The sequence below is a fragment of the Palaemon carinicauda genome, chromosome 33, assembly GCF_036898095.1.
Source record: "Palaemon carinicauda isolate YSFRI2023 chromosome 33, ASM3689809v2, whole genome shotgun sequence".
NCBI classification, from domain to species: domain Eukaryota; kingdom Metazoa; phylum Arthropoda; class Malacostraca; order Decapoda; family Palaemonidae; genus Palaemon; species Palaemon carinicauda.
This window is the reverse complement of record NC_090757.1, coordinates 9,809,734-9,823,460: the sequence shown is the minus strand read 5'-3', so window position 1 is coordinate 9,823,460 and position 13,727 is coordinate 9,809,734. Positions and strand designations below refer to the sequence as shown.

General features: G+C 41.7%; 1 protein-coding gene and 1 long non-coding RNA gene across 13 annotated transcripts in view; one reads left to right on the top strand and one right to left on the bottom strand.

The window, feature by feature from the left end:
• The window catches only part of LOC137625840 (uncharacterized), a 53,943-nt gene that overhangs the window by 31,147 nt on the left and 9,069 nt on the right, over window positions 1-13,727 (top strand). The window contains exon 2 of the long non-coding RNA XR_011040920.1: window positions 2,978-3,157. This is a non-coding gene — a long non-coding RNA (uncharacterized lncRNA). The remainder of the gene's footprint in view (window positions 1-2,977; window positions 3,158-13,727) is intronic.
• CRMP (Collapsin Response Mediator Protein) overlaps window positions 1,062-13,727 on the bottom strand; it is a 404,589-nt gene continuing 391,923 nt past the window's right edge. For all 12 annotated transcript variants that reach the window (XM_068356738.1, XM_068356729.1, XM_068356731.1 and 9 more), the window contains one exon: window positions 1,062-3,119. In XM_068356738.1, coding sequence (XP_068212839.1) covers window positions 3,031-3,119 — 89 coding nt within the window. In that variant the 3' untranslated portion in view covers window positions 1,062-3,030. The remainder of the gene's footprint in view (window positions 3,120-13,727) is intronic.

The following is a 13,727-nucleotide window of genomic DNA, read 5'->3' as shown; positions in this document are numbered from 1 at the left end:
CCCTTCCTCCCCATAGAGAACCAGTGGACCGAGGAATAATTGAGGAGGTGTCAACAAGAAGTACTTGAGTACCTGGCCACAGGTGGCGCTGGTAAATACACCCCCTTCTAGTATTGTGATAGCTGGCGTATCCCTCCATAGAATTCTGTCGGGCAACGGAGTTGACAGCTACATGATTATCGGGTAAGTATATTCAAAAATTTATTTTATTAATAAAAATAACATTTTAGTGCCCTTCACCCTTCCTTTGACTTTTAGATCTAGAGGGGACATTGAAGTAGGAGTCATGTGGGACACCTTGATATATTCTGGGCATGTCCTTTGACTGGCCAGATTACTACATTGGATCCTTCTCAAGTTACGGCTCATTTCTCCTTTGCCTACACATCACAGACTAATCTGGCCTAATGTTTAGCATCCTCTTTCATCATACAACATCTGACAACACTAAGTAAACTAAAAAATTCTTTTTCACTCAAGGGGTTAACTACTTCACTGTAATTGTTTAGAGTTCTCTTGCTTGATGGTACACTCTGCTACACTATTCTTTCTGTTTAATTATTTCCTATCCTAAATGGGTTATTTTCCTTGTTGGAGCCCTTGAGTTTATAAGATCCTGCATTTCCAACTAGGGTTATAGTTTAGCTAGTAATAATAATAATAATGTACAGAGCTATTCTTAGCTGAACTGGATAATTTTGTGCAACTGGGATTAATAGTACAGAATATGGTATAGTAGTCTGTTACAGATATGTAGGATTTTATATAAATAAAAACAACTTTTTGTAAGATGACCTTTTTAAATGTGATGTATAATGCTGATAAATCTTGTGACATGGAATGATGTGTAAATAACAATATAGTACTGTATTGTGTAACTTGATTGTGCAGATGTTGGCTATTTTATGGGATCTATGTTTTACTCAATTTTCTGCCAGATCCCAGGCTCCGATATACAGTAAAGATTTTCCATTTTAAAAGTTTGACAATAACTAGCAGTCTGGGCCATTTTCTTTTACTCTTTGAAGTTGTTTGATAAAGTTTTAAAGAAAATAAAGATGGAAGAATTTGTTAATTTATTGTCTTAATGCTGCACATCATACAATTTACTGTAAGGCTTTACACTCAACATGCAGCTTTCAACATAAATTCTACACATAAATGAAATTTTTTTTCATAAAAATGATCCATGATGTGTGACTATATAGTATGAGGTTATGATTGTAATACCGGGAATGGAAAGACAACTTCTTTTAAAAGTTACCGTACTATGAATTTGAGGCTAAATGTATAAATTTGGCTTTTTTATTTTATTTATGTGCAGACTGCGAGAAGTAGACAAGCATGTAACACAGACCTATTAACACAGTACCGGTAATAAAAAATTATTCAGGAACATTTGCAGCTTTTATCACTATAGCGTTTTTACTCAAACAATTATTGCATTAATGGATATACAGTAATATAAAAAAATGGTACAGTACAGTATTTGTATTTTAAAACTATAAAATTCCCTAAATAATCTATATTGTTTAATATATAGAAATAAAGTAAAATGCACCCTTCATGTAGTCCTTCAACACAATTACAGTATCACTACCTAGTGTAGAATACTTTTTAGTTATGAAAATATAGAAAAATTCAGTGCATTACACCACAACTAACTATTGAAGTAGCAGTAGTAATACTTAAAACTTTGCAACCATAGCAAGTATGGTGATATATGTTAACATTTACCATTTCATGTAACACATTTTTTTAGGGAATAGATTGAAATTAAAGTGCACATTGATACCATGTAAGTGTTAAAAATTTACATCCACAAAAAACAGGACATAGAAATAGCTTTGGAAATCATATTATGGGTAGTTATTCGGTCATTTATATCAATGATACAAATCAGATATTTTAAATGCTCAGACCACTGGCATTACAGTATAATACTTTGTGAAATTATTTATTACCTACAGCTCAAGTACTTCTTGAAACATGCCTCTCACAGTTTCATTTAGTCCAGGGGCACAGACTTGTACAAAGTATAGATATATCCAATTTAGTTGTCTTTAACACTTTTTTCAGTCAGTAAAGGAGCATAATCATAGTTTGATGTTCTTAATGGTTAAAAATCACAAAGTGAAAAAAGTTGAAGCATTAAGGTATAAACATTGAATTAGGTATACAAAAAAAAATGTTGCTTGGTTGTCCACTTTTTTATTTTCAACAATGATAGAAGAAAAATTGAGAACTTCCACAAAAGGGATCTAGGCCAAATGACAATATCAAAGCCTCCATACAAAAACATAACACAGTCTACTGTACTTATTGTAAAACAAACACCATTTTGACTTAGCAACTACACTTTAGCAAGATTTCAATTCAAAATATCAATGCTAATTTTTTTTCTTCTAAAGAGAAATTTGAATATAAAATTACAAAGCTTGACAAACCGACAAATAAGGAAACTGTATACATATCTACAAGTCGCTACTGTGTTTCTAGGATACACTGTATCGATTCAAATTTAAACTATACAAAAAAAATTTGTGGAAATTAGCACATGCACATACAGGATTACCAGAATCAGAAGTACAGAATGTACCTAAGCAGTTTCATCTCCCTTTTAATAATTCATAACTGAAATATTTATGTAATGTAAATTCTTTCACAGTAGAAATTGCTTGTAAGCAAAAACGGTGGTGTAAAGCTCTTACATCTATTTTGTGATACCTTATACTTGTATGTTCGTTCACTCTCATTATAAATATTAACAATATAAAAATAGGCAAACTCAGCTAATAAGGCAATTAACATTACCATTTCACAAAAAGCACATTGCCATGCTGAATACAGTCTTTTTAGATGTACTGTATGTAAAACTCTTCACTTCATTTTTATTTTTTTTGCATAATAAAGACATAAATTTCATAATTATCACAATGTCACAAAGTTCTTAATGAGTGCAACTTTCAAATATTAGATTGGCTGAAAGCAAAGGAGAGGAAGACTGACTCCCGAATTTCTTGAAAATTGTTACCAGAAGCTTCCTGAAGACCTACCACCCGGTGGATTATTTACTTTCACGGATGGTCTCTTAGGAGATTTATCATTAACCTGGGCCCCTGGAATAGAAATGGAAAAACAAGTCACATTTATGAAGGTATGAAAATTTATTTAAATTTTTGTAAAGGTCCGTTTTATTTACATTTATTTTATGAATATCCAAGTCAGCTGCTACAGTGATAATAAAAATGAAAAATGTTTTTACAATACAGTATTCATATACTGTACTGCTAAATGAATAGTAGTTTATTAAAATTGTTTTAAATTTACATATTTAAGCCCTTAAAAAAAAAAAAAAAAAAACATTCATGAATCAAATTTTCAATGTTAAACTTGGGGAATCTAATTTAGGTTTGCTACAAACTATTTAAATTAAGAGTGTCTCATTAAAAAATAACTTTTTTGGGCTCAGGCCATGTCTTCCTGATGGAAGGTTCCTATTGGTAGCTTTCTAAGGGATATTTGGCCACAGTGATATTCCCAGAGAATTGACCTTTAGATCTCCAGAATTCTAACTCCTGGCGCGAATAATATCAGGGGACGTATATCTTGATACGACACATAGCAATCTTCACCCCGAATAGCGTTTTCGTTTCGAGGGGGAAGAGTGGCGAAAATAGAAGGGGAGCCGTTATCAACTCGTACTATTACGAGTATCCAAGATGGCGCTTATTCCTATTTTTGCAGCGAATTCGCACGGTGGTTTTCCCTTTTGCTCTAACGTTTGTGATCAATTAATCGAGGATTTATCATGCAATCTCCAGCTTCTTCTGCCTCTGGAAAGTTGAGTATTTATTCTTTACAGTGTATAATTTTTAGCTCTTGCTTCACTGAGAAGAGTAATTTTACGTGTTCGGAGCTTGGCCGATCACCGGAGGCGCCATGGTCGCTGTTGTTCATGACGCATGTGTTATTTAGTTAGCAGAGCGACATTCCTGGTTGTAATAGCATTAATAAATAATGAAAGCTAATTAGGCACAATTATACTAGTAAGGATATATACAATTATGCATATATTTTCCTCTTCTTTATGTCGATCGTATACGTTAGAGTTTCGGCAAGGTAGGTAACCAAAATCTCGCCCCGTGCTAGGCTACCTAGCCTACGCGCTTCAGTATACTTTCATACATGATCCCAGTTTACCCTCGAGTATCGTTTTATCAATTCAAAGGGAGATAGATATCTCCTAGAATTAATTATATAACTCGATACTCATCTCCTGTGGAGATTCAAGGGTAATCCCTCTTTCCCTCTGAGTACCACCATAGGTGACAACCCTAGCTTGGTCTCGCCATAGAATAGTCACTCCGGCTTGACTAGACTAGTGTTTTCTGTCTCCCAACCTTGCCGGCGAGTGCCCGGCAGAACCTCAGAGTATTTAGTCTTTCTGCCGGTGGCCGAGCAGCAGGGTGAGTAGTCACTCCCCTGCCGGCTTACTGCTGCCGGCATAGGAGGTTATGCCTCCCTAGGCCACACCTGAAGTGGTAGTATGATGCCGCTACCTTCTCCCCTGCGGTCTAGAAGACTAGTCCTGTTTTGGCAGACCCTAGGCTGAAGAATAGATATTCTTCTGCCGCCTAGGATGGCGCCAATACTGAAACAGCTTCTCCCTTGTTTGGTAGTGGCGGCAACCCTGCCTCCTTCTTTCACACTTGATACAGGACCCTTTCCCTGCCCCTCTTTGTCCTTTAGGCCACACCATCGCAACCCTGTGGCCGTCGTCCTACAATTTCACCGCTTGCCGGGTAGGTTGTGGGGCCGGCCGGGCTCCTACATAAGCACCTGTATAGTCACTGTCTTTCCCTTATGGACGCAAGGCTCCAGGAAGGTTGTGCCGGCTATGATGGCTGCCGAAGGGAGACCCCTCCACTGTTGAGTGTTCTTCAGTCTTCTCTTGGATTGCCATCCACATCCCCGAAGCTGGCAGTGACAGGCAACGGGTTTTGTGGATGAATGGAAGCTTGAATGATACATTCTCCCCATCCATTTGAACCCTCATTTCGGAGGAAGGCAGTAATTAAGTACTTACACCCTTATTTATTGTTAACAAACATTTAATAAGGTAGCCCTTCACTCCATGCTTTCTCTCTCTCTGTTAGCTAGTGCCGCCAGGTACTAACCCAGCCGACGACATGCCGGCGCGGCCAGGTACTAACCAGCCGGCATATGTCGCCGGCTGGATCGTGCCGCCAGTTGCTAGCTTAGCCGGCAACATGCTGGCTGAACTACAGTATATGATTATACAGTAGCCAGTATATTTGCAGTATAGATATACTGCAGACAGAATACTATAGTATATATTATACAGTAGTTTATATTTCCAACATACCTTGTGCTTCCTGGCACAGTCTGTTGTTGAGACCAATCCTATAATGGAAGGAAAGATTTCCTTCAATACACCGATAGTTAATCAGTTAACAACTTACCCTACAATATTAAAAAACTTAGGAAGGGTCAGTGTTAGAACCCTTCTCTTGAGTTTCCTGAATAGGAAACTATGGCTTTAATTTTTGGGGAGGTCACAGCAATTGGCTGGACAGGAAAGACAAGTATGAGTCTTTCCTAGTTCCTTTCTAGCTTGACCATCCGAAGCTATAATGGTTAAAATATTAATATTTTACATAAATTGCTTATCATGTGAGATAAACAAATGCATACTCATTTAATTTTCCTCTCTTTACAGGAGGACCTAGTGAAGTGCGACGTCATCTTTTGCAACCACAGGAGTAAGGACTTCTGTGGCCACAAAGGGTGCTGATCGCATGCCCCCTGCACCATCACTAAAGAAACCCTACGGTACTGGGACCCCCAAGACTGCAGCATATGCCGGACCTTGGTGGCCAATGGTTTTGACGACCCCAAGTCAGCGGAGTCGAGGGAGGCAGCATGAGCAAAGCTGCGTAGAAGGGTACGAGGGTTCCAAAAGAACTCTACGGGACCATACCTTCCTAATGAAAGGATGCGCAACTTGCTGTTCCCTAAAGCGGGTATTGAAGCTGTCATACCCCAGGCACGACCTGAACTACCCTGCGTCCAGATTGCCACAGAGACGGATGTCAGTGACGCATTACAAGGCATGGACATCCACCAAGATGAAAGGATGATCGAAGTGTCCACAGATACTGAGAAAGATCCTCTCAAGGATGATCACGAGGAGGAGTCTACACTACCTCCCGACGAAGATGACGAAGTCGAGTCGGAGTCCCTTCCGTTGGTGCCGGCACAGGAGCCGTTACCCTCAACATCTTCTGCCCCTTCATCAGACGACATGAGACAGGCACTGGCCAATCTTACGGCTCTAATGGAGAGCATTCGCAAGCAAGGTGAAGCTAGGGAAGCGAAACTTGAGAGAGAGAGCTCTGTGAAGCACGACTCTCCGCCTCCCGAGGGTCACACAAGAGACCCAGAGTTCAAGACCTCCCACCCTGCTCCAAAATTAATCCCTGGAAATATGTGGAGTTTATGCCGATCACCAATGGCAAACTGTACGTTTCGGAGAAGATGGGAGCCGTCCCTCTTGATGACATTCAGTTCTGGCCAAGCTTCAATGCTTACCCAGACTGCTTCATTCAACTGAAGCAGGAGCCAGCGTCGAAGGAAGAGACGGAACCCAAGGAGGTCATGGTATTCGACCACGGCAGGGCACAAGCTCTCTTGTCAAGCAGCCTAAAGAAGGTGGGCTACACGAATTCTAAGGTGTCTGCCCTTACCAAGAAACATCCTACCTTTCTTGCTCCAGCTTCAATAGCCTTCCCCTTTACATCGAAGGCTTTTAAAGCTGTTGCCAAGGCAGTAGAGGTAGGCAAACCTTGTCCTACACTGGAGTGTAGACCCCTGTCATTAGCCCTACCCATGGAGGATAAGGATTTGAAAGAAGTCCACCTAACCTTCTCAGTTGGGAAGTTGGAGGCAGATATCGCTGGACAACAGTTCAACGAGAATCTCCCAAAGCTGTCAGACTTTCTCTTGTGTAGGGAGCAAGAGATGAAAGAGAGACTAGCGGCATCCCTTTCCCCACAGAACTGTATGGAGATGTGCGCAGGCTTAAAGAGCACCTCAGATATGAACATGGTCATGGCCAAGATGCACATGGCCACCTTAGTCAAGGATTTGTATGGCTTTATGAAAGCCAGGAGAGCATGCAGAGTTCGTGTTTGCTACAGCAACGGTAAAACACGAACCCAGGAAGCTGATAGCTTCCAATATCTGGGGCAAGGACCTCTTCCCGAACGAAGTGGTCAAGGAGGTAATTGACAAAGCCACCACGGAGAATATGACCCTTCTTCAGAAGTGGGGCATGTCATCCAAACGCAAGTCTACCCCCCGGATGCGGGTCCCCAGCCTAAGAGGAAGACCAAAAGACCTAGATTACCCTCTCGGCCTGCCCAGCAACAACATCCTACAGTCACCATGACCGCGGTACTTCAAGTGGTTGCTCAACCGCAAACCACTTTCCAGATGGTGCCTCAACAACTGGTTGCCCTGTCACCGGCATTCAACCCTACGTTTGAGAGGCAGACCAATACCTTTCGTCCAAAAGGTAGAGGTTCCAGACGGGGCTCCTCAAAATACCCCTCACGAGGTAGGGGAGGACGCGGTCAAGGAGGCAAATCCTCCAGACAACAGAAGCAATTAAATGCTTCAGGTAGGAGGGAGGCTCCAACAATTTCAGAATCGTTGGACATTTGATCCTTGGGCCCACAGCCTAAATTAAGAACGGACTTGGATGGAGCTGGAGCAAGGCTCCACCATCATTTCCTCAATTCTTCCAGAACTCCACCCCCTCACTGGAAGAATATACCCTAGAACTATTGAGCAAATGGGTAATAAGGAGGGCAAAGTCCATCAAATTCCAAGGAAGGCTGTTTTGTGTTCCCAAGAAGGTGTCAGACAAACTCGGAGTCATTCTGGACTTGTCGCCACTCAAGTTCATTGAGAATAGCAAGTTCAGGATGTTAACCCTTTAGCACCTAAGGACCCTGTTACCAAAAGGGGCATACACAGTCTCAATAGACCTGGCAGATGCTTACTGGCATATTCCAGTCAACCGCCCCCTCTCCTCCTACCTAGGATTCAGGCTACAGAAGAAGAAATACGTCTTCAGAGCCATGCCCTTCGGACTAAACATAGCCCCCAAGGATTTTCACGAAGCTGGCAGACGCAGTCGTTCAACAACTACGCCTAGAAGGCGTTCAGGTAGCAGCGTACCTGGACGATTGGCTGGTGTGGGTAGCATCCAGGATGGCTTGTCTGCAAGCATCCAAGAAAGTGATCCAGTTCCTGGAACATCTGGGATTCAAGATCAACCTCAAGAAGTCTTGACTTTCTCCAGCTCAGGAGTTTCAATGGCTGGGAATCCATTGGAACTTGAAGTCACACCGTCTCTCCATTCCCCCAGGGAAAAGGAGAGAGATTGTAGGATCTGTCAAGAGACTACTGAAATCAGACAGGATCTCAAGATGCCAACATGAAAGAGTACTGGGCTCTCTCCAGTTTGCAACAGTGACAGACCCAGTGCTAAAAGCACAGCTGAAAGATGCGTCAGGAGTCTGGAGAAGATACGCATCAAACGCTCGAAGAAATAAAAAAGACCGATACCGACCTTACTATGATCACTTCTCAAGTCATGGTCGAAGGCCAAGAACCTAAAGTGGACTGTGCCCTTACAACCACCTTCACCATCGATAACCATCCACACGGATGCCTCGACGAAAGGATGGGGAGGTCACTCCCATCAAAGGAAAGTCCAAGGGACCTGGTCCTCTCTGTTCCAGACCTTTCACATCAACATTTTGGAGGCCATGGCAGTCTTTTTGATGTTGAAAAAACTCTCTCCTCGCAGATCAGCCCACGTCAGGCTGATCTTGGACAACGAAGTGATAATGAGGTGTCTAAATCGACAACTCAAGATTGCCCCATATCAACCATGTGATATTAGCCACCTTCTGTCTGGCGGAGAAGAAAAGATGGCACCTATCAGCAGTTCACCTTCAAGGGTTCCACAATGTGATGGCGGACGCTCTATCCAGGCTCAAGCCGATAGAGTCAGAATGGTCCCTAGACGCAGACTCGTTCTCCTTCATCTTACAACAAGTCCCGGAACTGCAGATCGACCTCTTTGCGACGAGCGACAACAAGAAACTACCTCAATATGTAGCCCAATACGAGGACCCTCTAGCGGAGGTGACGGACGCCATGTCCCTCGACAAGAACAGATGGAACCGGATTTACCTGTTCCCTCCGACCAATCTCCTACTGAAGGTCCTCAACTGGCTGAGATCCTTACGAGGAACGGCAGCTCTAGTGGCTTCCAAGTGGCCCAAGAGCAACTGGTTCCCCCTGGTAATAGAACTGAAGCTGAGGCTGGTCCCTCTACCGAACCCAGCACTATCTCAACGGGTGCAGAAGTCGACTGTCTTCGCTTCATCACAGAGAACCAAAAACCTTCATCTCATGATTTTCTCGCCCTAGCGGTTAAGAAAAGATTTGGGATCTTAAAAGGCAGTATAGACTTCCTAGAAGAATACAAGTCCAAGTCAACCAGAAGACAATATGAATCGTCTTGGAAAAAGTGGGTTACTTTTGTCAAAGCAAAAGGACCAAAAGAAATCTCAATAGACTTCTGTCTGTCCTTCTTTATCCACCTTCATGAACAAGGCCTGGCGGCCAACACGATCACTACGTGTAAGTCAGCACTGACTAGACCTCTTCTATACGCCTTTCAAGTAAACCTGTCGAATGAGATCTTTAACAAGATCCTAAAGGCATGTGCTAGACTCAGGCCTGCAGCTCCTCCGAAGCCCATTTCATGGTCCTTGGACAAGGTCCTACATTACGCTTCAACAGTGAACAATGAAGATTGCTCTCAAGGATCTAACTCAAAAAGTTATTTTCCTGTTCGCTATAGCCTCAGGGGCTAGAGTTAGTGAAACAGTGGCCCTATCCAGAGACGAGGGCCATATTCAGTTCACAGAAGTGGGAGAACTGAATCTTTCCTGATCCAACCTTTCTTGCCAAAAACAAGCTACCCACTAAGAGATGGAATCCCTGGAGAATCTGCCCTCTGAAGGAAGATGTCTCTCTGTGTCCAGTAGAATACCTAAAGGTCTATCTTCGAAGAACTTCAGACTTCAGGGGAGGACAGCTCTTTTAAGGAGAAATGTCAGGATCAAACTTATCCCTAAAACAACTGAGGGCGAAGCTCACCTACTTTATTCGCAGAGCGGATCCTGACAGTACACCCGCAGGTCATGATCCAAGAAAAATTGCTTCATCACTGAACTTTTTTCAGTATATGGACTTTGAGCGTCTCCGCTCATACACTGGATGGAAGTCATCCAGAGTGTTTTATTAACATTATGCAAAGCAAGTGCATGAGTTGAAGCATTGCGTGGTGGCAGCAGGTAGTGTATTAAAACCTGTCGTCTAGTGCTGCGATGAACAGTGAATTGATTGGGACTCTCAATTATGGTGTAAAGGTGTTGACACCTTCCAGTGCAAGTGTCACCATGGTGACACTAAGGACTGTTCAAAAAACCTCAGGTGTAGAATTATACAAGTAACACTTGTGCCGTGTGTACTTTACACAGTGTTGATAGTATCCAATAATTACAGAAAACTATATTAGAAAATTTTATTAAATTTTCAAAGTTCATAGTGGCACTAATCATTTCTTCCCTTTCAGGTAGAAATCTTTTCTGTATCAGTTGTAGATATATGTATGATTCTCCTAATACAGTATATTAATACATATTACACATGCTATTCTATCTTTAGTAATTTTTTTGTGAATGAATGTCTATTAATGAGTAATTGCGTCTTATATCGCCCCACAATTAACACAAATAAAGGATAGCCAGAGTTCTCTTACTTACTTACCCAAGTATACCTCATATTATTGTATGTGACGGACAATAAATATAGTTGATACTTTTGTTCCAACAAGTATATACAAATGCTGAGACTCTTGTATATCTAGTTGATACTATGTTTGTTCATACAGTATATACAAACCTTGAGACCGACCCCTTTTCTACTGTCTAGTATGACTCTCCCTGCAGGGGGCAGGAAGCCCTAACATTGCCTATGATTAGTGGTAATGACGTATAACTGTAACGTCATATGTCTCAGCGGTCCGGATGACCATAGAAAAATCTGTCCCAAGGTTAAGGCACATATGAAAATCCACAGATACAGTACTTTCTAGTAATTCTCTGGTAAACTTCCATCAGGACGACATGGCCTGAGCCCAAAAAAACGATTTTGAGCAAAGCGAAAAATCAATTTTTGGGTGAGATATCCATGTCGTCCTGATGGACCCGCCCTCCTTTTCCATAGAAAAGGTTTAGGCAAGATCCCTCCCAAAACTACTATATCTGTAGCACCATGCTCAATGTTACAAGGAATAAGCGCCATCTTGGATACTCGTAATAGTACGGGAGGAAGGGTAACCTTGATAACGACTCCCCTTCTATTTTCGCCATTCTTCCCCCTCAAAACGAAAACGCTATGTGTCGAATCAAGATATATGTCCCCTGATATTATGCGATATCCTTAAGAGAAATTTTAAGGATATTCGCACCAGGAGTTAGAATTCTGGAGACCTAAAGGTCAATTCTCTGGGAATATCACTGTTGCCAAATATCCCTTAGAAAGCTACCAATAGGAACCTTCCATCAGGACGACATGGCTATCTCACCCAAAAATAGATTTTTCGCTTCGCTCAAAATCCGTTTTATAGCTCAGTGGCTATAACATTGAAATTTTAGAACAAATTTAAATACCCATCAAAAATAAAGTTATAGATAAGTTAACTGTGTATTTCTGTTGGCTTTTCTTGAGGAAATTTAAAACTATCCATTTTTGGAAATTTTAGGAGGTAGATTATGAAAATCATTGTTGGTATTTGCAACTCGATACTTATAACAGTCATATTGGCACTTTAAAAATGGCCTCCGGAAATTAGAGATACTGCCTTATCTCTGCTTTTATTAAACCTACTTAATTCCTACATGGATACAAACTACTTAGTCATTTAGCGGGGTTACTACTGATCGTGTTTTCTACGATCGGCCAATAAAAATTTCGTTGTCACGCTTCGTGCCGGGTAAACGCAGCGCATGCGCAAGGAGCAAGTAGGAGGTTATTCTCTCACTTGCTCTCTATGATCGAGCCTTTTGCATTCATCTCTCCTATCATTTTAGTGTGTAGCATTCTTTCTTGACTTGGGGATTTTTCTATAATTCACAGTCTTTTGAGTATCTTCTCATTAACTGTAAGTTATGAGTGAGTGCTCATTTCCAGTAAATCTCGGTATTTACATCTTTGCCCAGGACGGGATAGCTGCGTTAGTGACCGCCTTACAAGCCAGACGGACATGATCACACACCCTCTTGACACTTGCCTAGACAAGCTATGTTCAAGAGAATCTCCATGTAAATATTGTAGGGATTTGTCTACCTTGCAATGGGAGAGCTATGCTTCTAGCCGCAAGAATCTGAGAGGGATTTCTACGTTGCCGAGTCTCCTCCTGACAGAAGTTAGAGAAAAATCCCTTCCCAGGCGGTGAGAACATCTTGTCAATATTACATTTTGAGAGTTAGCAGAAGCCTTATCTTCAAATGGCACTCAAGATCTTGAGGAGCCAGGTTTCAGCTCATCATACAGGATGATAAATGAACAAGCCTGTTTTACAGGATGAAGAAAGTCTAAATTTCCCAACATGATCTCAGGAACCAAGTTTGCCATATGATGATGGAGCCCTTAAGCTGAGATCTCCTCTACAGAGTCTTAAGAGATCCCTAGAAGCTTATAAATGGGGCAGCCAGACCACTTTATTTGCGGTCACGCTCCAAAACTAACCAGAACTATGCATTCCTTTCAGCCCGCCCTCTCCTTCCCTACTCTAAGCTTCGATTCCTATGCTTGTCAGGATTCAAGTAGGAAAACCATCGGCCAGGTTACACTGTGCACGTCGCCATCTCAGTGGGTGATGACATCATCACGCCAGCAACCTGTCTGCTAGTGAAGAATTTTCTTCTCATGCACAGGATATTCCCTGTAATGACATTATATTCTAGCTCTGGGCGTGAGTATTTTTCTCTGCAACACAATAAGGTCGAGGCATCCTCCTTGGAAAGTTCAGACAGTAGCCAAAATTATGGCCCCACGAATATGTTTGATAGGCATAGAATGATTGATTATTTATGGATTTCTCATTCACATATCATAAAAGGTAGGAAAGAGAGTTTTTATTCCATGCCTGCAACGGAACAGTCTAACTTGAAAGTCAACCTGTCTAAAAGGTCCAGAAGATGAAACGGGGGCTTTAAAGGTAACAAGCCTTTTGCTTCTAATGCAACAGGTGTGGAAGAAGTAAATTTTTAGGATGGACAGGGTGAAGAGGAAAGTTGATTCACCAGACCTGTCTTCACCTTCTTACCTCTCGGTAATGTATTTACAAAAGAAAAAGTGGAAGATGTTTGAGGCAACCAGAGTTCTGCCTATTACCCTGATATAAGGATAGACAACCTCATCCTTCATTAAAGAAACCAGACAATCTACCTTAGAGAAACCTGTCATTGGAGACGAGCCGTAAGACAGGATTCAGTTGCAAGCAATCGTAAAATTAATTATGGCCCGGAACTATTGAAACCGACAAAAAGGGC